Source organism: Pangasianodon hypophthalmus, chromosome 5 (assembly GCF_027358585.1).
Source record: "Pangasianodon hypophthalmus isolate fPanHyp1 chromosome 5, fPanHyp1.pri, whole genome shotgun sequence".
Taxonomy (NCBI): Eukaryota; Metazoa; Chordata; class Actinopteri; order Siluriformes; family Pangasiidae; genus Pangasianodon; species Pangasianodon hypophthalmus.
This window is the reverse complement of record NC_069714.1, coordinates 13568915-13594429: the sequence shown is the minus strand read 5'-3', so window position 1 is coordinate 13594429 and position 25515 is coordinate 13568915. Positions and strand designations below refer to the sequence as shown.

At 38.6% G+C, this 25515-nt stretch overlaps 1 protein-coding gene across 2 annotated transcripts in view; it reads left to right on the top strand.

Annotated features, from left to right (window-relative positions):
• gli2a (GLI family zinc finger 2a) overlaps positions 1 to 25515 on the top strand; it is a 58946-nt gene that overhangs the window by 19587 nt on the left and 13844 nt on the right. Inside the window, exons 3-5 of one of the 2 annotated variants that reach the window (XM_034304676.2) lie at positions 14282 to 14384; positions 21750 to 21826; positions 23479 to 23667. In XM_034304676.2, the coding sequence (XP_034160567.1) occupies positions 14282 to 14384; positions 21750 to 21826; positions 23479 to 23667 (369 nt within the window). Of the gene's footprint in view, positions 1 to 14281; positions 14385 to 21749; positions 21953 to 23478; positions 23668 to 25515 lie in introns of both variants that reach the window. The other variant, XM_026912514.3, reaches the window with a different exon arrangement.

The window sequence follows — 25515 nt, the reverse complement described above, 5'->3', positions numbered from 1 at the left end:
AATCCTTCCTATTCAAGACAGTTGTGTGCTATGAAAGGATCATGCTTGCTCTAAAATTCCCACGACACACTAGGGGATATTTAAGAGGAGATGGGGGAAGCAGCTGTACATATTAAAACTCAAAGATTTCTTTTAGCTCTGGAGAAAAAAAATAACCGGATAATGTGGAGAGCTTAATTGTTTAGTAACAAAATTTTATTTCACTGAGTATTCTTTAATATCTCTTTATTTATCTAACTGTCATCCATGTCTAAAAGGTGATCCATTAATATATCTGATCCCTTATTTCCTTTGGTTTCGTCTGCAGTTTTGCAGACATTTACTTTTGTTTCAGTAGAATACCATACTGTTTGATAACTGTCATTTCTCAGTGTTTGAGTTATCTTTTTTTTTCTTTTAGAATCATGCAACTGTCTACATGTGTACGATTAAGATGTCTCTATTGTTGATTACTAAGGAAACATATCTTGCCCTTAGTAGTTAGCAGCCAAGCTGAAGCCAGCCATTAACTCATCCTGCTGCTAATGCTCAGCAGCTGAAGCAACACTGGGTTTTTGAGCTGTTGGGTGTGGAAGCACATACAAAATCTGTATCATTCTACCACACCCATGCACTGAAAGGGGTCAAAGTTATCCATTTGAACTCTCAAGCTTTAGTAGCTTCTGGTATAAAAAAAAAAAAAAAAGCAACCTTGGAATAATGAGGTTGAAGCAGAAGTATATAGACAGATAAATGGGGTTAAGGGTAGAAAGATCTTTGTTCAATATAGTCAACTTATTTTTTTTAACAGTTGTTGAGACAAATTAAGTCTTCTAATCTGACTAAACTGACTCTTAATTCTAATAAAAAATAGTACAAGCAGTTCCCCCCTCCACTCCCCGCCCTAATCCACATCCCCTGGCACTAATTTTTCCCAGCCGATTCCCTCTGTTTTCCTGCTGTTTGGTAGGAGTGCTCTCTGTATTCATTAGCTAAAGATGCCTGGGTAGCAGCCAAAAAGTGTTCTGCTTCAGGTAAGATTTTCTTCCATCAGGGCGGGCCTCACCCTGCTGGTAGAGACACAGAGGCGTCTAGGCCCAGAGGGAGTCATCATAGGCCTGCCAAAAGCAGGCCGAAGTGAAAAAAGAGCATATTTTCACCCACACGAAACAACACCTAACAAGCCTGTGGATTTTAACCCACTGCTCTTAGAGCTTGAGAGGTTCCCATATTTTTCCCAATGAAAAAACTTACTCTGCCCAGCTACCAAATGACTAAACTGAAAGGAGTGACAATGTTGACTGAGAAGTTATCATTGATCAACTGAATTGTGATGTTGAATCTGAAAGCAAATATGCTTTGTCTTATCTGATTTGGTAGCTCTAATGCTGTATGTCGTATCCCACGGGCTTTTGTGTGGTTGCCAGACAGAGATCTGCTTCCACTGTTTTGATTTTGCCATTCTTTATGTTGACAGATAGATTTTTGCAGGAGCTCCAATTGGTTTAAAGTGGCACAGTGTATTCCTGTGGAATTTAACTTTGCAACCAAAGGAAATACTTTCAGACACCCAAGTCATTTTTCTTTTTTTTATGGTGTATTGCTAAGAAGATCTTATATAAATGTGTTTAAGGATTCTTTTTAGTTTTGTGTATCCTGGCTGCTTTTGAGTATCAACATCACTGCCAGGATGTAAAAGAATTCTCAAGGGTCAAAACATTCAAAGCAAAGCAGTAAATTTAATGTATTTGTCACGTATGTATAATCTTTGTGTCAGATCTCTGAGTTAGACATTGAAATGTTGTTGCATCCTAAATAGTTCTTGTGTTGGTCTGAATCTGTGTAGCTCAGGTTTGACACTTCAGGCAAATTTGACATGACATTTTGTCAAATGCAGTGAGACAGTAAAATTGCCATGTAATTCCTAATGAAAATGTACTCAGACAGAAGAAATAATATGAGCTTGACAACTTTCACGTTAGGCACAGCATGCATAATAGTTCCTGTGACGTTTACAATGACTGCAATGAAGCAGACTATTCAAACATTAAAATGTTTACCCAATGTCTTACATTTCAAAACACACTCTCATACATGCTTTCAGTGTAGGGGTTAGTAAGAATAAAGTAATAAAATACTGAGAGAGCCATATACTGTGTTCTACATAAACAAACTTCCTGCACAGCTTTCATTTGACCAAAGATTACATTCTACTTACAACCACATACCATGTATCTTTGTAATAATGACGAAGACCCTCGAATCATGTTCCTGTTTCTAATTCAAGCAGTATGTGACAGCATACAAGACCATATAGTCATTTTAGGCTGCCTGGCTGTCAAAAGTTGAACTGTTAGATGACTCGGTTATCTGTCAAAAGGAGGACTGTATTGTTTCCAAGCATCAGATATCACAGTTTATAATAGCAATTGCTCACTGACAAGACTAGGGACATAATCTTTCATCAACTGTTGATCTTTGTGATAATTCACATCCACCACATCAGACCTGTAATACAACTAAAATAGGCACACACTGCCATCATTTATGGAGAGCCTTGAACAATTTTGGGAAGCAAAGTAGTTTGACAAATGGCACCACATGATACTAATTACCATCAAGGAGAACAAACTGAATCCGGACACATCTGTGGCACATGTGTATCTTCATCGTGGAAATGACGATTGTTAATTTCACTGAGCTTTGAGATTATTTTGAAGGAAAGTACAAATGCTTTTTAATTAGATTGCTGGTAGGTCTTGCCCTGCTTAACTCCATGTTGTTCTTGTCAGAAAGATAAAAAGACCAGATGCTGGTTCATCATTCTGTGTGTATTAACTCTAATTTGATATTTGTAGTAATATGCTATAGATTATACTGAGTATCTGTTACCACATAATTCACTGCTAATGTTGCTACAGTAACACATACACACTCATAACACAACCAATTCCATGCTGAAATATACTAAATTAATACTAAGAAATATACTAAGAAATGACTAAGAAAAAAAAACTTTTTCTGTGTTTGAGAGTTTTACAAAGGTCATTATAAGAAACATAAAACCTATAACCCTGTTGGATATCCATTGAAACATCTCATTAAGAGGGACCTCAGACCTCTGGTAGTTATTTAAACATGGCCTGACAACAAACTCTGATGTAATATGGAAGTCTGTAATTCTTGTCTTGAAAGATGAGCTGTTTTGTTGGGAACTGACAGTTCCATAGTTTTAAAATCACCTAATCTCAACCTCAGATGGTCCACCCACAGGATATGGTGTGTCCGACAAATTTTGTACACTTTTCTGGCCACAACCTTCAAGATATTGAAGGTTGCAATCTGGCTCTCCACACTTCCATGTATACACACTTTTGTGCCAGTTTCCAGTGGGAGAACACCACAAATCACAGCTTTTCTGAGCAAGACATGGTCATTGGACTGAAAAAAAAGTTCATGGAATGTATTAGAGTGTTTTGTGTGAAGAAGTCAGTAGTGAGTAAATGATATGAGATTTCGCATGTTTGCCACCAGGCTGCAGGAAAAAAAATCTGTGGTGGGTCATCAGCCATGGCAATTAATTTGCCTCTTTCTGTGAAAGTAGGTGGTTCTTGGCCACATTTATCAACAGACATATCAGACTCTAGAGGGCTGGTTTGCAGAACTATAAATCATCTACTTCCATAAGACACAGTAATTTCACATATTCTCCTTTACTGAGTTATCAGTTATCAGTGATACTTTTATAACTACAGAACATCCAGTAAAAGACTTTATCTGAGCATGAGAAAGTGGCAGACTGACTTTAGTTATCTGATTCCAATTCTGCAGTAGATGCTCACCCAGCTGAGATATACCTTCCATTCTAAAAGCTAAGGGCACATACTTCTCCGCGACAGTCATTCTGCTTTAGAATAAGTTCGGCTGCCATTAATGGCCTAATTACCAAATTAAAGTGTCTAAAGTGATGTCTGTATTATTTGTGCTAATGACCCTCCTCTTAACTGAGACAGAGATCATTGTAGAATTCTTCCTCACTGTCAGCCTGCAACTATTCAAGCAGAGGAGCTCTCAGTCTCCACCTGTTTCAGACATTCCCATCACACAGCTTTTATGTTTCTCACCTTCACTCTTGTTGCCCTCATAATTGATGGCAATTTTCAATCCTAATTTTGTTTCATTGTCATTTCAATGAGCAGATATAATGGAAACTGACAGGTGGACACTCTTAAGTAGGTTCTTCATTTTGACAGCTAAACGGAGGTTGGACATAATGACATTAAGATGACAGTTTTCAGAGTTCACAACAATTAATTTTTTATTTTATTTTTTTTTTTTTGCAAAGTGTAACTAATAGGTTTGAAGGCAATTAGTAGAGAGCATATCATTACAAAAAAATTACAAAACATTATAAACAAAAACTGTATTTTATATCTTTTATATAGTATATCCTACTAATAATCTTACCATCACAGCAAACACTGTAAGACTAAATGGCTAAATGCACACTAGCGTAGGGCTAAATGGCTCTGAACACGGACAAAGACTACTTCATTGGCCTGTCCACGTGGACACAGAATACATGCAAGCTGCACCGATATATTAATGATATGGGTAATCCCTAATATTTATTTTACATTTGCATCAGTTTTGTTATGCCCAATGACAGCATCTTTTACTTCCTCTTTTAGTGCACGTTTTAACTTGACTTGAGATGGTGTTAAGATAAGATAAGATAAGATAATCCTTTATTCGTCCCCCAATGGGGATAATTGCATTGTTACAGCAGCAGATATAACGATATAAAAAATAAAAAATATCAGTATAAAAATATAAAAGAGACACACCAAGAATGCACAAAAACACAAACACACAACAGTATTAATTAAGTATTAGTGTTGTGGTCAGAGACATGTTGTTCTGCTCAGTCAAAAAAAAAAAAAAAAAAAAGTTAAAAATCCTCCTTATTATGTCTCATCAAAATGTGGCGTGATAACTATTGACTTGTGATAACTTTGCTGACTTGCTGCTTCTTCCCATTGTCACTATAGTTATTCTCCCAATTTAGCAGCACAACAGATAAGAAAAGAACCTGTGACCATTCATAAGACAGCACAACACAGATCTGTATGAATTCTATGGCAACTCTTTGGCACTACAGTGAAAAAAGGGTATAATACGGCATTTTCCCCTTTTTCCCTACTTCTCTAGTCTTTCACTTCACAATATGATGTTTGCAGTTAGCATAATACTGTTGAATCAGAGGTGAGTCGTTGATCTGGTACTTTTCAGTAAAGTGTTGCAGGGTCATCTTAGATCCCTCTGAAGTGTTTACATAGACCTCTTGTGCTTCTTTTTAGTCTTCTCTAGCAGCTTGTGCTAAGATAAATATTGCCCTATGCACTCCTGAGGGCCAGACAGAAGCATGCCTCTGCTCGTCAGACAATATTTACAAGAGCACCAAGAGGACTTAAACAAGTGTGTGAACAAAAACATAGTGGATTTAGTTTCAGTCTAAGTACATGATGTTTTGGAGTGCATTTCTAGGCTGAAACATATGTACAGAACAAAATGAGCATGTACAGATGACAGATGTACAGGTGACAAATTAAAGGTAAAACCTGTGGCTCTGTTATGGTGTGTCTGGGGGGAGGTGTATGGTTTGTGTCCAGTCTTCCCGTTAAAGGTAAGAGTCACTGCAAACCAATACAAAGTTATTCTGACTGATCACCTTTATCCTATGATGAAACATTTCTATCCTGATGGGACTAGCCTCTTCCAAGATAACTCTGCCCCATCCACAGGGCACAAGGGCTCACTGAATGGTTTGATGAGTACCAGAATAATATAAATTATATGCTTTACTAACACACTTTGTAACCTGTCTGTAGTATGTAACTTATACTGTTAAATATCTTTGTCTACACTAATGTTTCTGCTTCAAATGCAGTATTCTTTGGTCATTAGTGTCTAAAAAGCAGACACTACTGTGTGTAAATGGCTGAGCTTGGAAAAATCTAAGGCTCAGCCACTCACAGTGGTTGAAGTTGTACAGACCTTGGTCTTGGTGCCATGTTGGCCACCAAATGTAAAGACTTTAATCAGGAGGGACATGCAGACTAACACCTCTAGCTTCTGACCTCTCCACTGGTATGAAGTTGTAAAAAGCTACATGTGTTACTCATAGCACCCTGTTTATTTACTTTCATACCGGCATCACAGCCAGGTAAATTCTGAAGTTGCATACTGAAAGTCCCCAAACGGAGTGTGGTTTCAGAGGTACGGAGAGTTCTGCCATCTTTACTAAATGTCCCGTTACCTGGGTTCACCTCAGTTACCATAATAACAGTTTGTGTCAGAAAACCGTCGAGGTTAATAAAAAAATGCAGCTAAAATATTTGGTTGTGAAGGCAAATTTTGGCTTGATGCAAAGTATGGGGAATGGGCAAAATAATTGCCTCTATGGGTTGATTCCTTATGGCTTTTTTTAAATTGAACATTTTCAACAGCAACAAACATTTCTGAGGTAAATAAACATTAGAGATTACAGCTGTCCAATTCCTGTAGATGCATTCATTGTGTTTCTGAATGATGAATGCATTTGAAATACATGAATTACTCAGATTTAGTAGTCAAATGAATTCAAATATTAATTAGCCTGTAATTTTTTTATCAGAATTTTAAATGTTTCAAATTTGTTATTATTTATTTACCTTTATTTTTTGTCACTGTTACTTAGCTAGGTTTTACAGGAACCAGGAAACATTGAAATTCATTCTGACAGACATAAAGAAAACAAATCAAGGTTTAAATACAAGTTGTTATAGACAAAAACGATATACAATGACACTGTGGCACCCTAAATCCAAGAGAACAAAAGGTCCATGGAAGCTGGGTCAGAGGTGAAACCTAACTGAAAAGAATCTTTGCAGGATGTACCCATACACCAACACTAAGGGCAAAACAGAGTAAACAGGATGGTTCCTAAAATAGGAACAGTGGTGGAAGTGTGATGACTTCAGAACAGGGGAACTAGAGAAAACATGCCTTCCACACCTTGCAGTGATGATTTATTGTAAAACACAAAGATCTGACAAATGTTCCTCAAGGATTACTCAGCTACTCAGAAACAATATTAGTCTTTTCACTAAGGATCCTTCACCCAGGTGCAGAAAAGGACTACAGTTCCTGAGTCCTGGGGCATTTCTGTTGTAATGCCTTCATTGGCAATGGCAAGCCAGCAACTATAAAGATGATGTGGCACACGGAACAATTCTAAAGCCCAAAAAGATTACATACTGCACATTGATGGTCAAATGCAATTTATTTTGTATGGTTCTTGTGGCTTTCTGCTCAGGGCAAGCAGCAAAAGTAAACTTGATGCATGAAATCCTTTATGTCAGCATCTTATTTATGCAAAAAAAAACAAAACTGTAAGAAACAACACAGCTTCATAACCATCATTCAAGCCAGGAGCAGGAGCCCTACAATCAGTTCCTCTTCCAAAAGTTCCTCTTTAATTTATGGGTTTTGTGTTTTAACCCCACTGCAGGAACCATGACCATTATTTAAAATAACAGAAGTGGCACAAACTGTTGGTGTGATGGTTATGTCATTTCAGCACACAGCAAACATAGAAATTTAAAAGTAAATGTTGCATCATTCTTTATTGTTTTGTTTGGTCACAAAAATATGATGTTGACATTAATGTAGCTTATTAAACCAGCTGCATGTGGCAAGCGGCTTGCTCTCACTAAGTGCAATCTCTCACTTGCCACTATAAACATAATAGAATAGATTTCCATGAAGCTGTAAAAGCATTACAGAAACTTTCCACTTTTCCAGGTGTGCTGTGTAGCCTGTAATATAAAACAAGCATTAAACAATTTGTTACCAAAACAGAAGTTTTAAGCTGGCAGAAGGTATGGCCATTCTATAAAGCTTACATTTGACAAATCAGTGATGTTCAAATAGCAAGGTCCACTCCAATATTTTCTACATTCTCTAGAGCAGAAACTGAAAACGTTTTGCAGAAAACAAAAATTCCTGAGTATCTGAAAGGCTATTTGGCCATTGTGTTCTAAGACAGATCACATTTGAGGTATGAGGAATGTTTTAGTTGTCACCTAGACAGCTGGCAAACATGAACATCATCCACCATTAGACATCAAGTGATCCAGGGTTGAAGTAAGTGGGGGATTATCTATCACGTTTTACTCATGAATCCTTTTTTACAAGTTGTTTGAATGGCACGTGGAAAAACAGTCTCTTGTTCTAAGACCCTCCGCTGAAGGACCAGCACTGCTGCAATTCCACTCCACTCTAGAGAAGAAAAACAGTCGCAGTGCTTGTTTGCTTGCCAGTTCCTGGCATTTTAATTCATGCCGCTGTTGACTCTGCCCCACTTGCTTTCCTCTTTAGCCTTTAGTTCTAACTTGTCCCCCTCTCCATACTGCTGACTGAAGCTGTTTATCTTTTTTTTTCAATAGGGCCAACACTGCTGTGTAGGGGAAGAATATGTTTGATGTAGGCATTACCTCCATGACCCCTTACTCATGGGTCATGCTGAGAGTTAGAGCCTCCTCCAGTGTACTCTGAATCACCATAAAGGCGGATTGCACCCCTATTGTTAGAAAGAAAGGTCTTCTGAGCCTCCTACCCCCCTTTCCCCTCTGTAATAGGGGGCCCCCATACCAGACTGTTGGACATCTTCCTTCCCCATCCCCCCTCTCTTTGTTGCTATCCCGTAAATTGAGCCTTCCCTTTGGAAGCACTAATTAAGAGCATAATCTTCTCTTCCTTTGGAAAAACAAGAGCGGAGGGGTAACGTTTCCTTAGAGTTTCCTTCGACCTTATTATCTATGTGTCCAGTCGTGCTGAGACTGGCTGCACCACACTGGGTTGTAAATGTTTTAGAAAGGAAAACACACAATAAATCATCCTATTAGTTTATCAAATAATTTCTGCAATTGGTAGTTGGTTTTTTATATAGTAAGTATTAAAGGGACATCCGTTGCTGGGTCATCATCAAAGCATTTAATGAGAGATCGTCTTGTCAGTGGCATTGTGACAAGGCCTTACTAATCTGGGGACCTACATAATGAATATTATCCATAAGTATGTTTTTGGTCTCATGAAATTAAAAAAATGATGTGTAGTAGAATGAAAAAAAAAAGAGTAGTCAAGCCCTTGTTTTATTAAGAGCACATAACTGCAAACCATATGGAGATATTGGAAATAAAAACTTAAGCACAAATAAGAGCGCTCCCTGTAAAAACAGAGGATGGGATAGTTTGTGCTTTTAAAGCAGACTCTTCCCTGAAAACCCACTGAAGATAGAGCCAGATCCAGGTTTGGTCTATATGGTTGTGTGCAGTTTTATGTAAATGGCTCATTGACCTCACCATATCTTATTGCAAAATATAGCCTATAGAGCACTTTTTTTTCAATATTCTTGTTTTTTATCTCCTCAAAGTCCTGGGACATCAGAATTTCAACACAGGGTGAGCTCCAGCTGGGATTCTCTTAGATGAATAAGCATGCTTTGTCAATCTGAAAGAGCACTTCCTCTACAGCCATTCTTCCCATTATAACCTTTATAGTGCCCCTAGTGCTGAGACAGCAGTGACCAAGACAAGGATACAAGGATGTTTGGACATCCATTGTGTCCAAGGACATCTTGTATGTTAGCTGTAAAAGTAAAGTAAAAAAGTTCTCATGAAGATTACTCCACAATTAATTAATTTTGATGAATTTTCTTACAGTGAAGACTGATGGCTCAGAAGGACCATGAATTTGTTAGGTGAATTATATATTTCATTGTTAATCAGAAGCTAGTTCCAAGTACACACTAAAGAATGATAGTGTATGGTCTTTATTAGATATTCATCTGCTAAATTCTTTAGTAGAGAAACATGATTGTGATTCACACAGTCTCAGTGCCTAACTGAAAGAAAAGGTTATATAATCTTAGAAAGCCCATAAGTATAAACATGCTCTTAAGAATCAGTAATGAATTAGTGCATATCTATGCGTGTGTTAAGGCATATATGTAATTATTCTTAGGGAAAACCCTTATCATTTTGTTAGCACCATGGTTATGTCAATAGCATGTTAACATGCAGTGAAACATACAAGCCTGAAATGCTAGACAATAAGGTCTTGTTGTTTGCTATGATACATTGGGCTTATTAGCAACTGACACTATTGCACAGCTGCTCATTACTAATAGCTTATGTTGCCTAGAGCTAATTAAGAGAGCTATTAAAACTCACTCAGATCTGCATGACATTATGAGAGCCAGCAGCTTGCTGGAAATTGTGTAAGCAATTGTATGAATCTAGCCAGTTGTTCAACATGGATTCAGACTGCCAGAGAAAAGCCAGCATGGCCTAGTTTCGTAAACATTAACAGGAAAGGTTTACAGGTCTGCTGAGGATCCTCCACATCTGGGGCTACTGTATGTATGACAAGGTCCCATAAACAAAGCCAGGGCTGGAGCTAAACTAGTCACTGCTTACTGACAATCACTAAATTACTTTGTGCATTGTGGTGTTGGTTGCTGACCAACCATATGAAACAGGGCTTATTTTCATTAGTGCCTTATAAGATACCATAAGCAGTTAAGATTTTCTTGCTTCTGATCAGTTTCTCAATATGTACAACATGCCACCTGTGAGGCCTTGTTTTGACTACATGCCCACCTGCACCTATACCAAAATTTTGTTTAATGGGCAACGTTTACTCTTAGGTTAAATCTGACAGGATCTGGTTTAAATAGACATCAGGTACCTAAAACAGAGATGTTTTTTATGTTTGGTGTAGTATAAATAAATCCACCCAGCTTTTCTCAAAGTAATATAATATGAATGGTATAATTTTAGTAGTAATTTTTCATTTAAGGATGTTAAATGGAAAGTAATTTACTTAATACTTCCTTTCATTCCTGGAAGCAGTTTTAATTCGCTCCCCTTAACCCTATGATCCTTCTGCTGCCACAGCTAACACTTGGGGCAAAAAACATCAATACAGGGTAAAGGCAGATATTAGAAAGGCTACATATTTTTAGGGTGCAGACAAACTAGAAAAAAAAACTAAACACTTAAACTGCTGGATACAGGACAGTGAGGAAGAAATAGCCATATGTTGTTCAAAAGAAGAGCGAAACAAATAGCTACCAGGAATGCCTAAGGCTGGAAGAGGCTTCCATTTGGCCTGTGTCTTCCCAGGACTCAAGGCAGCTTGAAGACATAGTGTATAGTAGTTGGCATGGGGCTGTGTTGTTAGGCTCCTTGCCAGTTTATTCTGTTGGAATTTCCTGTCTGAGTTGACTCCCCCTTGCTTACTCCCTCCTTGTTCTTGGAGCAAGACAGAAAAGCTTTTTTAATTACACTGCCGCTGCCTGGCCTCTCAGGATATTATTATTGTTCTTGAGTGCTTCCTCTGAGGATGAGCTTCTCTCACCACAAAGCTGCTCCCGGCTTCGTTTGGACATGAAAAGTGAATGTTTTTCCTGTGCTTTGAGATTCAGAGCACCCCATGTTAATGTCTGCCACCTGGAATTGTCTTAAAAGGAGATCAGATCCCACTTAATCCTGTTACAAAAAGTCTGGCTGGTTCTCACGATTGCCCTGACAGGATGTTTTGCACATTTGGGCCATTGATATGGGGAACTGAAATAATCATTTTAATATATGACAATAATATGTTAAAACAATAATATGTGCAGAAACACAAGGAAACTTGGTTCTCTATGGCAATAGTCCCAAATATACAGAACTAGCATTTTCCCTACACTTTTGCTGTCAAGTGCATTAGTACTGTATGCTTAGATAATCTGCTTCTGTTAAGCTATCCTGAGGTTTAGGTGAAATAACCTCTGGTTAATCCTCTGGTGATATGTTTGACATATAATAGTTACAAACAGTACTAATATAAGTGCCCGTACAGCAAAGATAATGAGTTGTATGGAGGTTGTGTAGAGCTGTACACCATGGGAAACAAGGCTGTGTAACCATGTGATTTCACCTGTAAAATCTGTAGAGCATAGGCCCTCTAGTTTTCTTTGTTGGGACAAAAACAATACTCTACGATAGAGTAAGCATATCAGCTTGCCACTACTCTGCAGCTCATTTTTCAAACACTTATCCAATATGACTTCTTCTCTGCTATCTTCTCATGAAGTTATGCTTCTTGTATTTTGCATAATACACAATACCACAGCACCATTGAATGTTTAAATATCATTGGTCAGAAGATGTTCATTATTTTTGTATAACCGCACAACTCAGTAGTTCTGGCAGGAACATGAACAACAGGTTTATATTAATGTGGTCATTCTAATACATTATTGTTTATATAGTTTGTATATTGTACAGCAGATATTCCACATAATCTAAGACAAACAGTAAATGGATTTTTAAAAGATGTGTTATTTAACAAAGAAAAACATGTAATCATTGATGTGGTGACATTTTTTAGGAGACATTTATTTAATGGAAGGATCCCAGCTGTCAGTGATCTGTAACAGTCAGACAAGCTGCATTTTTTGAGAGCGAGCAAGAAAAGGACATGCATACTCTCCAGTACCAGCTTCCATCATTATTAATGACACAGACATCCCTGAAGGCCCCCTCCCATGTGCTGCACATGACTAACTCACACACTAATGTGCCACACATGGACCAGAGCATGAATGAAGATGTTATGCATGCACATACTCTTTCTCCCAAAAGCCCTAGCTGAGAGACTCATTATCCTGGTCTCTGTACTAGGCATAAGAATGTCTCTCTTACTTCCAGCTCACCAAAGACAAAGTTGGAAGTAATGGAATAGAAAAAAAACACCCAATCAAAACCTGAAAGATGTTGGAGGTTTCTCATCTTTATATGGGAGATTTTTAATACACATTTTTATATGCTATGCAATAACTATGTTATTTTGCTTGCCTGTCAGTAGTATTCAATTACTGTTGCCAAAAAATAATTGATAACTGATCTAGAGCAGATTTTACACAGAGTACAGATGCTTATATGTAGAGCAACTTTATTGTATATTTTTTTTCTATAAAACTGTAACATAATGATTAATTAATCATGCTTGGTAAGTCAACAGGTATCCAAGAAACCGCAGGATCAGGGTTCTGTTAAAAGGCTTCATGTCCTCAAGAAATAGAGCAGATCACCTAAAGTGTTTTAAACCTTTAAAATTCATGCATGTTTCAGAGTCATTCTTATGATTTGGATGAGAGTGACGGGTCTGGAACACTGACTCATACAAGCCGCTGAAAGAAGCCTGCTCCTTCCTGCTCTTGGTTCTCAGGTTGTAACTGACACACCGACATTTGTGACACCTTAAGAATTTTGTTGTAGACTGGAATGTGGCGTAGAAAAATGGCCCCTTCTTGCAAATGGATGTATGCTAGTGCCCAGCCACTGAGGGCGAAAGGCACAGATGTTAAATGTTGGGACAGAGAGTACGGCTGCTCAGATTCACAGCAAAGGCAAATGAGTACAGCTTTTCTGGAGCACAGGTCTGAATATGCCCTCCCTCCCTCCCTCCCTTCAGAATGGAATGTGTATGTAGTCTGGTTTTCTCATTTCTGAACTAGCGGAGGGGCAGCATGGTGGTGCAGCGGGTAGTGTTGCCACCTCACAGCTCCAGGGTTTCTGGTTCTATCCCATGCTTGTGTTTTCTCCATGTCTGCATGGGTTTCCTCCTACTTGCTCGGTTCCCTCATACCTCACAAAACATACAGGATTGGTGACTATAAAGTGTTCTTAGGTATGTGTGTATGGTGCCCTGTGATGGACTGGTGTCCCATTTGGGGTGTATTCTCACCTCATGTGCAGAATTCCCAGGATAGACTACAGATACACAACCCTGACCAGGATAGAACAGGAAATGTGGAGCACTTTTTCCTCTCGTTGCTGTAATATCAACACTTCTCCTTGATTCTGTGTGTCCTCGTCCCTCAGTTCAAAGAGAGCCTCACTACAGGTGTTTGTCAGAAGCCCAGTTCAGACCATTTTATATTGAAGATAAGGATGTCTGAGAATTACTGTGATTATTATTTTTTTATTTAATTTCTACTATGTACTGTGAATATATTTCACAAGCTGTCTTCACACCTTTGGAAATTCATGTGAGCAGTATTGTAGCCTCTTTTTCCAGTCTTTGAAAAATTTTCTGGAAGCCTAACACTTATTTGAATTCTCTTTTTCCTTCACCCCGCTCTCTCTCTCTCTTTATTTCTCTCAATATCTCTCTCTCTCTCTCTCTCTGCCTGTCCTTGACTTCACAGCTCCTCCTCTGTTCCCGACCTTCCACACACCAATCCCAATCGACATGCGCCATCATGAGGGTAGATACCATTATGAGCCACACCCTCTTCATGCCATGCATGGGTAAGTCCATTAAGTATTTGAACATTTACAGGCATCTCCTGAATTAATGGCAACCTTCATGAAAATGAGCAAAAATTAATATATTAAGTGAATAACACAACCATAGTAATATTCAAGCTTAATCATATGAGAACACTGTATAGTTTTATCAACAACATTTTACAAAAACATGAAAAAAGCAAAGTACTGTAGAAATACACTCCAGAATGGTTTATCAAGAACAGCAGTTCACCTTCAGGATGGGAGATCTTTCTGCTTCCCCTAGTGCTGAGGTGTACCTGAAAGAGAACTTCCACATAGAGAAACATACAAAGGAGAATGAAAAATACAGTGAAAAGTGATAGAGAAAATCCCATTTCCATCAATCCACTATCTCTCCAGCCATAATATTTTATTGCCTTGGACAGTTCTGTGATTCTGGCATGCCATGTACTGAATCCAGGAAAGCTCTGTCAACTGACATAATCTTTCCATTTGTGGGTCTGCTGCACACCCGCTCAGTACATAACCTAAAACAATGGACAAGAAGCATGTATAAAAATGATTTTATTAAAATGAGCTATGTCAGAATCGTTCTCTTAGTTATCTCTTTGTACAGTGTGCCGTTTGTACAAACAGCGATCACACTGTACAATAGCTTATCACTGTACTGGGACACTATTTGCACTGAGCTACTCTTAGCATAAGATCACTGGACAGTAGTTGAACTTGAATATTTGAACTACCATCCACTATTTGTATCTGCATGCACTGCCACTTTACTTCCATTCATTTTTCTGTTTTCACACTGTTTAAATGTTTACACTGTTGACAGTGTTGCACTGCACTGTCACTTTAATTCCACTCTAATCTGCTGCTTGTATCTACAATGTTTACAACCCACTACACTTCCACATCACACTCTTACACTATATATACAGTCAGGTCCAGAGTTTTTGTGATTTTGCCTTTATACACCACCACAATGGATTTGAAATAAAACAATCAAGATGTGATTCGAAGTGTAGACTTTCAGCTTTATTTTAAGAGGTTGAACAAAAATATGGCATTTACCATTTAGGAATTACAGCCATTTTCAACAAAGTACCTCCATTTTCAGGGGCTCACAAAAACCAAATACTTCCGGACCTAACTATATGTATGTGTGTGTGTATGTATATATATATATATATATATATATATATATATATATATATATATATATATATATACTGTATATTTATTCTGATTTTGTCTTGTTTATAATGTTAAATTACTTTTGGTACACTCCTAACTTTCTGTGCTGCTGTAATAGGTGAAATAGATGAATAAAGTGATCTATCTGTCTATCTATCTATGTTGCTGTACCTGGGAACTATACACTTAAAAATGCAAAGCCAGCTTGAAGCTGTGAAATTAATGCTAGATAGGTCTTTCTTAACATGCATATAAATGCAATAAAGCTCTTGTCAGATATTCTGTATTCCTACTCTATACTGCTGTATTCCACCTACTCTATCCTACTTTATCTTTTTGCTTACAAAAATAGTGTAGCAGCACTCAGTAAAACTGGGCATACACATTTACATCACAGATGTGATGGTAATGCGTAGTGTTCACCTACAGAACAGCAGAGCTATTTATCACAGAACGTGGAAGACTTAAGAGAGGACAAGACTTTCTTTCTCTTTGAACTCTGGCTGCCTTGATTAATGTGACTTGGTAGTGACAGTGGCCCCCTAATTCATCAAGACCTTGAAGTAGCTCTTTTTTCTGCCTGTGCCAAACTCACCTAATTACAACACATGTTGAACAGCAAATTAAGCATCGTGTAGTTGGTCAACAGAGCTGGTGCTTTGTTATCCATACAAACTCAAGTGTCAGGCGCCTGGGCCCTGGGTGCTGAGCACAGTTGGCATCCAGAGATTCTGCAGAAGGATATAGCACTGTATGAAGAATAAGCCATGTCCTCACAGTGTGAATAAAGCCTGACAGGAACTTCTATAAACAAACAAATAACTTCATGTGACAAAAAAAAAATCACAACCGTTTTCAATATGTAGTCATTTTTCCCAAATATTAAACCAACATTCAGAAACCAGGTGGAAAAAATAAGTACACCCTTACAACCTCCACAATTATTATGACAGTAATTAGCAGCCAGGTGTTACTAACAAAATACACAAGATTGGTTAATCATCAAGAAGTGTCTACCTCTATAAAAGCAGAACTTTTGATAGTTTGGTGTTCTGCAGCACTCAGGTGTGTGTCTACATCATGCCAAGAAGAAAGGACATCAGCCATGCCCTCAGAGAAGCAATTGTTGCTGCTCATCAATCTGGAAAAGGTTATAAGGCCATCTCCAAAAAAAATTAATTTCACCATTCTACAGTGAGAAGGATTGTTTACAAATGCAGAGCCTTCAAGAATGTTGACAATTTTCAAAATAAAAACAGTCCAAATTCAGGCTGTTTAATGCTCAGGGATATAAAGAAAAACCCAAGAGCTACCTCATGTGACCTACAGGCCTCTGCAAGTACATTAAATGTTTATGGTCTTGATGGCACAAACAGAAAAAGAACAAGTATGGCTTTCGTGGACGGGTGGTTAGAAAAAGCTCCTTCTCTCCCAAAAGAATATAGCAGCATGACTTAGGTTTGCAAAATTCCATCTGAACAAACTACAAAAGTTCTGGAACAGTATCTTTTGGACTGATGAGACGAAACCCAAACACAGCGCATCACCACAAACACCTCATACCAACTGTCAAGCATGGTGGTGGAAGGATGATTATTTGGGCTTGTTTTGCAGCCACAGGACCTGGGAAACTTGACACTACGAAAATTCATTGACACAGTGATGAACTCTTTGTACCATAATATTCTTGAGACAAATGTGAGGCCATCTGTCCAGCAGCTTAAGCTGGGCCAGAAGTGGGTCATGCAACAGGACAATGATCCCAAGCACACAGCAAATCGAAATGGCAAAAAAGAAAAAAATCAAGGTGTTGGAATGGCACGGGCCTCAACCCCATTGAGATGCTGTAGCAGGATCTTAAGAGAGCTGTGCATAAACGAATGCCCTCAACATCAATGAAATGAATCAATGTTGTAAAGAAGAGTGGGCCAAAATTTCTCCAAAATGTTATGAGACTGTTAAAATGCTACAGAAAACATTTAGTTCAAGTTATTATTGCCAAAGGTAGTTCTACATGTTACTGATTTATAGAGTGTACATTTATTTCCCACCTGGTTTCTCAATGGTGGTTTACGTTTTTGGAAAAAATGACTATGTATTGAAATATTGAAATCTGTTGTGTTTTTTTGTTGTTATTGTTAGTCTCCATGTAACCATATCTAGCTTTCCTCAACAGGTGTGTATGAGAAAACATCATTTTCCTTCCCTCCCTCTCACTGACTGTCTTTTTACTTTGAAAAGCAGTTTGAAATTGTAGTATGGAACATGCCCAAGTTTTTGTGTGGAGAAGTTACTGACCACAGTAGGCCTGAACAGAACAACCTCAGCACACACTCCTGATTTAGAGTAATGTTGTTTTTCCACTTTTCAACTCAGCTCCTATTGGGAATTATACCTGCTATTATTGACACACATATGATTTTGTTCTTGGTCAGTGTTAATGAAATATGATGGACTATGTGCACAGGGAGAAGTAGCCATCTGTCATACTCTCGTGTCAATAAACCACAACTGAGGCCATCATTTCCGTACTGACCTGGGTCTACATTCAAATAAACCACAGAAGTGTAACTATATACAACATTACAATTAAAAGAGTAAATAATGCATAAACTCTGGCAGAAATTCTGTTTATTTTTAGGTCACTTCATTGGTTTAACATAAACAGCACTTCAAATACAGAAAAATGAGCAGTCTGTTAAGATTAAAGCAAGCATGAAGTGTGGTAGAACATATAGAAAGCTGTAGTGGAACTTCACTGACTGAACTTCACTGGTGTGTGAGGAATGATTAATCTCTAAATAAAAGAGATTAAAAACTCTGATGAGAAACACTGTCTGTATCAGACTGTATCAGGCTGTAATAAATCTCCTGTGCCAGCAAGGGTAATGCCAGAAAGCAGTTTATTCTGACAAGGTACCAAGATACAAAGAAGCTTTGATTACAACTTTACCAGGCTGCCAATTGGTAAAACCATGTCTGCCAAACTGAAGTCAGTATATATTTCAGATTTACTTGAATGACTGTTTTTAAGTGTACATTATATTTAGTGTAAAAGCTTTAACAGTTATGGCTTTGTTCATATAAGTACTTAGTAATGGGAAACTGCTAAGGCCTTAAGCCAATAAATACAGTATAAGTCGGTCAGAACAATTATGTACCATAATGCAGTAAAGCTCAAAGCAATGGTGTCATTGCAGAAGAATGTTCCTTCCCTCTTCCCCGAATTAAAGGTTATGCGATTGTAAAACAAAACTCACATTCAGCTGGGTTACATGGACAGGAGCCACCCATGATGTTATGATGAAATCTTTCTAGGATCTTTATGCAGCCCTCAGAATTCTCCATGGCATAGGCTGTCTATAACTAAGGTCTCTTTAAGGCGGTCAAGTAAGATCTTGTCTGAAAGAGGGTGGAACAACGTGATTTCAGTAATTGCGCCTATCACAGGGGCCTCCCATTTATAGTCCCCAATGGGTAAAGCTGTAAATTATGGCTTATTATCTAGGACTCAAACAGGCACTTGGTAGTTTTGTTGATTTGTTTCTGTATTAGCCTGCTGTGTTGTCATATTTGACTGGCTAGCAATTGATTTGAAATATGGGAAGTAACCTCAAGCAAAGGTCATTAATGCATAGTCAGAGGGTCAGAATAAGTTTGTAAGAGATAATGTAAAGTGTCTTGTTTCACATCAGGAACACGTTACATGGCTTTTTTAAAATCAGGTAACTGTGGGTTAACTTTGTAATCAGTGCAGGAAAGGATCATGTAAAAATTACCCAAGGCATTCTGTGAGGAATATTAGTCATCCATCACCAGTTGGATGTAAGCCTGCTGGTGTGTATGTGAAAATATATTTCGACTCCTCTGTTTAAAAACTAGCTAATGTCAAAATCAATTGACTGAAACTGCTGAAGAGCTGTTTAACTTGGAAAACCAGAAGCATATAGAGGCCTCATGGAGAACACTAAGATTTCAGCAGGGCTATAGCAATTCATTTCATGTACTTCAGAGAGGCAGTAATGAAGACAGGTTTTTTTTTTTTAGTCAGCGGTGGTACCCTTCTCAATGTAGTGGTAGGGAAAGAGCCAGTAAAGGCTAGAGCGGATTGAAATTTTTAAGATGGCAGACACACCAAGCAAAAACACGATTAATCCGCACAGACAAAACATTTAGGGTAAAAAGTTTGGCACAGGTCAGTGCAAAACATTTTTTTTGCACAGTGTTTGAATTGAGCCATTACTGGCTTACAGAAATCCATGTACTAATACAGGTATATAGTGTAAAAAAATATATATTCTGAATTGCACAGTTTGAGTGTTTGAGTGTTTCATTGTCAAAAGGGAGAAAAGCCCTTAATCTTACCAGTTTATAAAATCACAATGCTAGCTGAACATTAATGTTGAGAGCTCTCCCCCTCCTTCTGAATGGAGGGGAGGGCTGGGTGTTTTGTGTATGGGCGTCTGTTTTCTCTCAGTTCCACCAGAACAGAGCCGCCTTTATGGCTATCGTTGCAAGGGGACTGATGGCAGAATGTTGGCCACTGCACAAGCTTGGTAGTCTGCAGCCGTTTACTGGAAACTGTACTCGGCCCAGGCTGCATGCAGGTTGGCTTCCATACAGAGGAGGTATAAATGAGTGACTGAAATGAAGCCAGGCTGTACAAGTATAGTGTAACTTAGATGCACCTTTTAGATAGTCAGGCTGAAGGTATGGCTCAAACTTCTGTATAAGAGCTTAAGTAATTTGAAAATAAACCTGTATCAGAGAACAATTATTGGAATGGACACAGCCAAATACATTCAAACTGATTATAATGCCTGAAGTAGACCACTATCCTGTTTCTGACCTGTAGTATAAACTGTAAAACAGGTGAGGAGATCCAGTGGATTGGGTCATTGTAATGAGTCTTGTGTGGAAATATTCGTATCAACATACAAGTCATCAGTAAAATACACACATTTTATGTCTAGTTATTCTCTCTCATTTTCTTCAGAACAGTTAATAAGGGCCTCCTTCTGTGGCCCAAAAGCTGACGCATCCGCATCGGCATAAAAGTCCCCCAGCTCCGTCACCACCACCCTGCTCCTAGTCTGAATACTGAACAAACATTTAAAGAGCTCAGCCTCTGATTTGTTAACATGGTCATTTTCTTTCTTTGTGAATGGTGATGGGAAACAAATGTTAACACAGACTAGCTTTCTTTGTCTGTGTGCATGTCTAATCTGTTAAAGACCCAATCAAGAATTGCTGAAGACTAGTGCTGAGAGCATAGTAAACACCATTTTTCTGCAAAAGCCTTTCTTATTGTAATACTAAACATTGACCTTGGAACTAAGTTAGAGCACAAGATTAAAAGCCAGTAAAGGAATCTGCCCCTTTAAGTAAGGATATCTGAGCAGAGTAATGTCAGACCTGCATTACAGGAGCATGCTGGTCCACCCAGACCTCCAGGCAGAGTGTTTGATTTGTCTTTGTGTGTCTTTCCACCCTGAAATACACTATTACAATTAGACTAGAGGAGCCACGGTGAGACCCGTATATTAAAATTTTTAAAGGGCCTGTGCAGGATGAGATCAAATGGAGGCAGAAATCTACCTTCAGGAGGTGTTACAATTACTGTCTCCTTCCTGGCTGGGTTTCCCTGGGTTGACAGAGGACTCAGCTACCTGTCAAGAGATGACACATTTATATCTTCACCTCAATCTATGGGCTATCACCAAACACCCACTCCGGAATTATGTTCTACAAATGGGCTCAGTCAAAGGGCAGTAATTAGCCAGGCTGGACATGTTAAATAGACATGTCTAACTAGGGGAGATCCACCCCTTCCAGACATTACCATTAATACTGATGTATTAAGCTTATCTAAGTCTCAACCTGCTCACTGCCCATGGCCTAAAGAAAGAACATACCAATGTTTCAGTATAATAGTTAGAGGGTGGGTATGGTAAAGAAAAAAAACATGGCCAATTTCACAGCTCTGATTCACCCTAGAGAACATTTCATCACAAATGGACTTGGCTGAATTAAACTCTTTTATCAATGAACTTAAGATATATACTGGTAGTTCGTTATGAGGTAGCCAAAGTGTCTAGCTGTGTAGTTGTGGCCTCACTGTCAATGCATGGATTTGCTTGAGGTCCAAAACTTACAACTGCCTTCTCCCACTGTCTTCACATTTTCTAGCCCTGCTGGATTAACTGGAAGCCCAGTTATCTCTGATATCTCTCTGATCCGGTTGTCCCCTCATGCTGCAGCCACGGGTGAGTCCCCATTCAGCCCACCGCATCCATACGTCAACTCTCACATGGAGCAGTACCTACGCTCAGTTCACAACAGCCCCACGCTGTCCGTCATTTCAGCGGCGCGAGGCCTCAGCCCGGCTGATGGTGAGTGTGCATTGAAAGGTGCACTGCATAATCATAGAGCTTATTCACATTAAAGCATTAAAAATAGCACATTTTGCCTCGTTCTGTCACAATCATGTGATGATGCACTAATGGTGTCTGAGTTTATTCTATAAAGCCATGCATTAAGTGCATAAAATAAAACAAATGGTGTACTTGAGATGGAAGAAGAGCTAATGGTTCCCTTTCTCCACAAATGTAAAGACACTGCAAAGACTGTCACACCACTTTGCAATGTGTAAGTTTACATAAAGGCTTATCTCTCCTGTTGTTGTAATTAATCCTCTCAAATACTCTTTGAAACCTAAAACATTCTCAAGAACTGTTCTTAAATGGAATGTAGGAAAGAGTAAGAAACCATGGAAATCTGTAAAGAAAACAGGGCCAAAAGAGAATTTCCCCCAAATTTAACCTTCTATCGTGTCAGCTTTGTTCTCACAACCCTGTGAGGTTAGGACGAGGAGGCCGAATCAAAGATAAATCACCTTCTACAGTCTGTAGGCAGTAATGGCTTTCTGCTTTTACAGTTAAATAAGCAATGTAGAAAAGATTGTGTAACTGATTAAATGGCAACTGAGCAATGCAAATGGAGGGAATTAAGCCTGAGTGAGCACAATCTAAAGAGCATAAGACCTCCCCTTGTTTCTCAATAAAGAAATAATTAATTACTAGCATGTGTCAAATTTGAAATCATAATATCAGTTTACTTTATAAACTGATATTATATTATTCCAAGCCATATTAAATATTGTACCATGCACTGGCCAGAAAAAAAGCATTCATTATGCCATTATGCATTATACAGCCATGATCAGTCAAATATCAGCTTTCATGAGTAACAGGTTTAGATGTGTGGATCAAACTGTTAATTTGCAGTGGGGAAGTCCAGTGCAGTGATCTGACCGCTGATCAGACTCCCCTGAGGGCTTGAGGAGGCCAGACTCAGCCACAATCCTCGGCTCTTTGACTCTAGTCCCCTCTAGAGACGGTGCTCCATGATACGACAACTGTGGAGAAAATAAACGCCCTTGTTCTGCCATGAATCCAGCACAAACACATGTCTGTTCTCTTTTACCATGCTGTGGCCTAATTGTCTCTGATAGATCAGATGTGGCTGTAATGACCCAGAAGGCAAGAGGAAAGGAACAAGCCGGAACTCCCTCCTCTTCACTGACCAGCATAGACATGAACTGACTGTTCATTCAGGAAAAAGAGGAAATGGTGGGGGTGGCACTAATGATTATCTGACCTAGTCAGAAATAAAAACATTAATCTTTTATGCAGATTGCCCCTGACACCTTTAGATTGCAGTTTACTAGGTGCAAGTGTTAACACAGGTCAACATCAACATCACAGAATCGCTTGATGGGTCCTTATGTGTTTATGGGTTGCGGTTGTATGGGTATACTTGTGTGAAGATGAATATATGTGTATTTTTACAGCTAAAATGTGTTGGGTCACGAAGTGCACTGACCTTCCAGTGTTCAATCTTGCTTTTCTCTTTGCAGTGACACATGAGCAGCTGAAAGAACGAGGTCTTTTTGGCCTTCCTCCTCCTCCTCCTGGGACTAACCCAGCCGACTATTATCATCTAATGGCTAATCACCGCAGCCCCTATGGAGAGCTGCTCATGCAGACTGGGGCAGCAGCTGCTGCCGCCACTGTACATCTACCAGACTACATCAGCCCTGTGGACAGTGAGTATCCTCTTATGATTCCTCAATGCAACACATGTAGTATACAGAAATTATACAAAATTAAGTCAAAACAGGAATCAGAACTGGATTGTAAATTGTTGTTAAATTGCACATTATTAATTTGGTTGAGCCATGTCTGAAGCCATTTTAAAATCCTCACTATATGGCACATGTATATTGTGATGCATTTCAGTAATTGAATTCTGTATTAATGCTCCAGGTTTTTAAACAAATAAAATTGTTACACTTAAGCCATTGTTCTGTCCATGGTATGCCCTAATCTTTACACATGATGTGGCGTAGCAACCAAAGCTTGCTGTTCACAGACTGCGTTGCATGGCAGAAGAATTTTTTATTGTGAATATTATGAATTATAAATTAAACCATTTATATAACACTGGACTTTATCACATTTTTGTCACCATTTTTAAAAAACAACAAGCCACACAAGAGCATGTATTACACTGGTTTTATTATGGGTAAGGGTGTTTTAGGCTTTCTGCTTTGCTTTGAACACCTTTACCCATGATAAAATAACTGCAGTGCATGCCCTATTGTGGTTTATTGCTTTATTAGATCATATATTTGAGAGTGAAGTAACAGGAATCTGAATTTTATTTCATTTACTGCAATACAACTATTTTTGCTGTGTTGCCAACTTTTGTGCTTAACCTCCATAACACATTGTTGTATGTTGTTAACGTTAACCTACTCTTATATCATACAACATCTATACAGTTTCCAAGTGGTATTATGTTTCCTGAGTGTCGATTCACATACAAATCAACTGTAACAACTGTTACAATTAACAACTGTAGTTCTACATAAGAATTAAAAAGTTTGGATGTTAAGGTAATTAATAGTTGAGCTAGAGATGAGCCAGTCATACAATCAAAACATGCTCTGTGCTATGATTAGAAAGTCCAGAAAAGTGACTTAAGATTGGAGTTAAAGGATGCTCCACGATGTTCCTACTTCAAGATGAGGAGGATGCTTTGTTATATGTGTATAAAACATGACTCACAGTCAAAATGGACTATAAACACAAGTACGCTCACCAATTTATGAGGTGTTTCTCTTGGGGCCTCTAATTCAGACCATGCAACAGGTGTGCTTTGTTATTATAAGTAACATCCTTACACATCTACTATAACCTTAAATGGAGTGTCTCAAAGGCTTGGTGTGAGGGGAAGGACAGCCTATGGCAGAGCTTTCATCTCTGCACTTTGTTTCTGAAGCAGTGTTATGGCAGGTATGTAGTACCCTCCTGGTGTTTTGTAATGTGAGCCAATTAGTCATGTTATGTAGTCGTGAGAACTTTTGTGCTTTTAAGATGCCAACTTTTTCTTGGCACAGTATTACTTAGTATGTCATTAACAAGATGCCCAGACCTACTGACCTCAGAAAAGGGCTGTGTTCACCCTTACTTTTTGTAATGCACAGCAGTGGTCCAGGCTGTAGACTGCATTTTCAGGTGAAGCAGGGCTGTCCGGGAACCGAGCAGGACTTTGGCTCTGGTACAAACCAAGGGTCTACCTGAATGGTTCCAATGAAATGTAGCCTTATGAATGGTTAATATTGTGCAGAGAGGTGAATGATGGGGAAATCTGTTAAAGTCAGGTTTAAGGTGACTGTTAAGCAAATTTGTAGTTGCTTTCACTGGCTCTGCTCTGCACAGCCACCCAGAGGAAGTGGGTTTTCTCTCTCCATTATGCCTCATTGGTTCCGTGCCTGTCCTGCACGAATCATCATGCTTCTCCAACAAGATGGCACACCAGCATTCTCACATTGCATGTTGTAATTACTTCTCAGGCCACTAATCAAACACAACCAAAATGAGATGGTCAT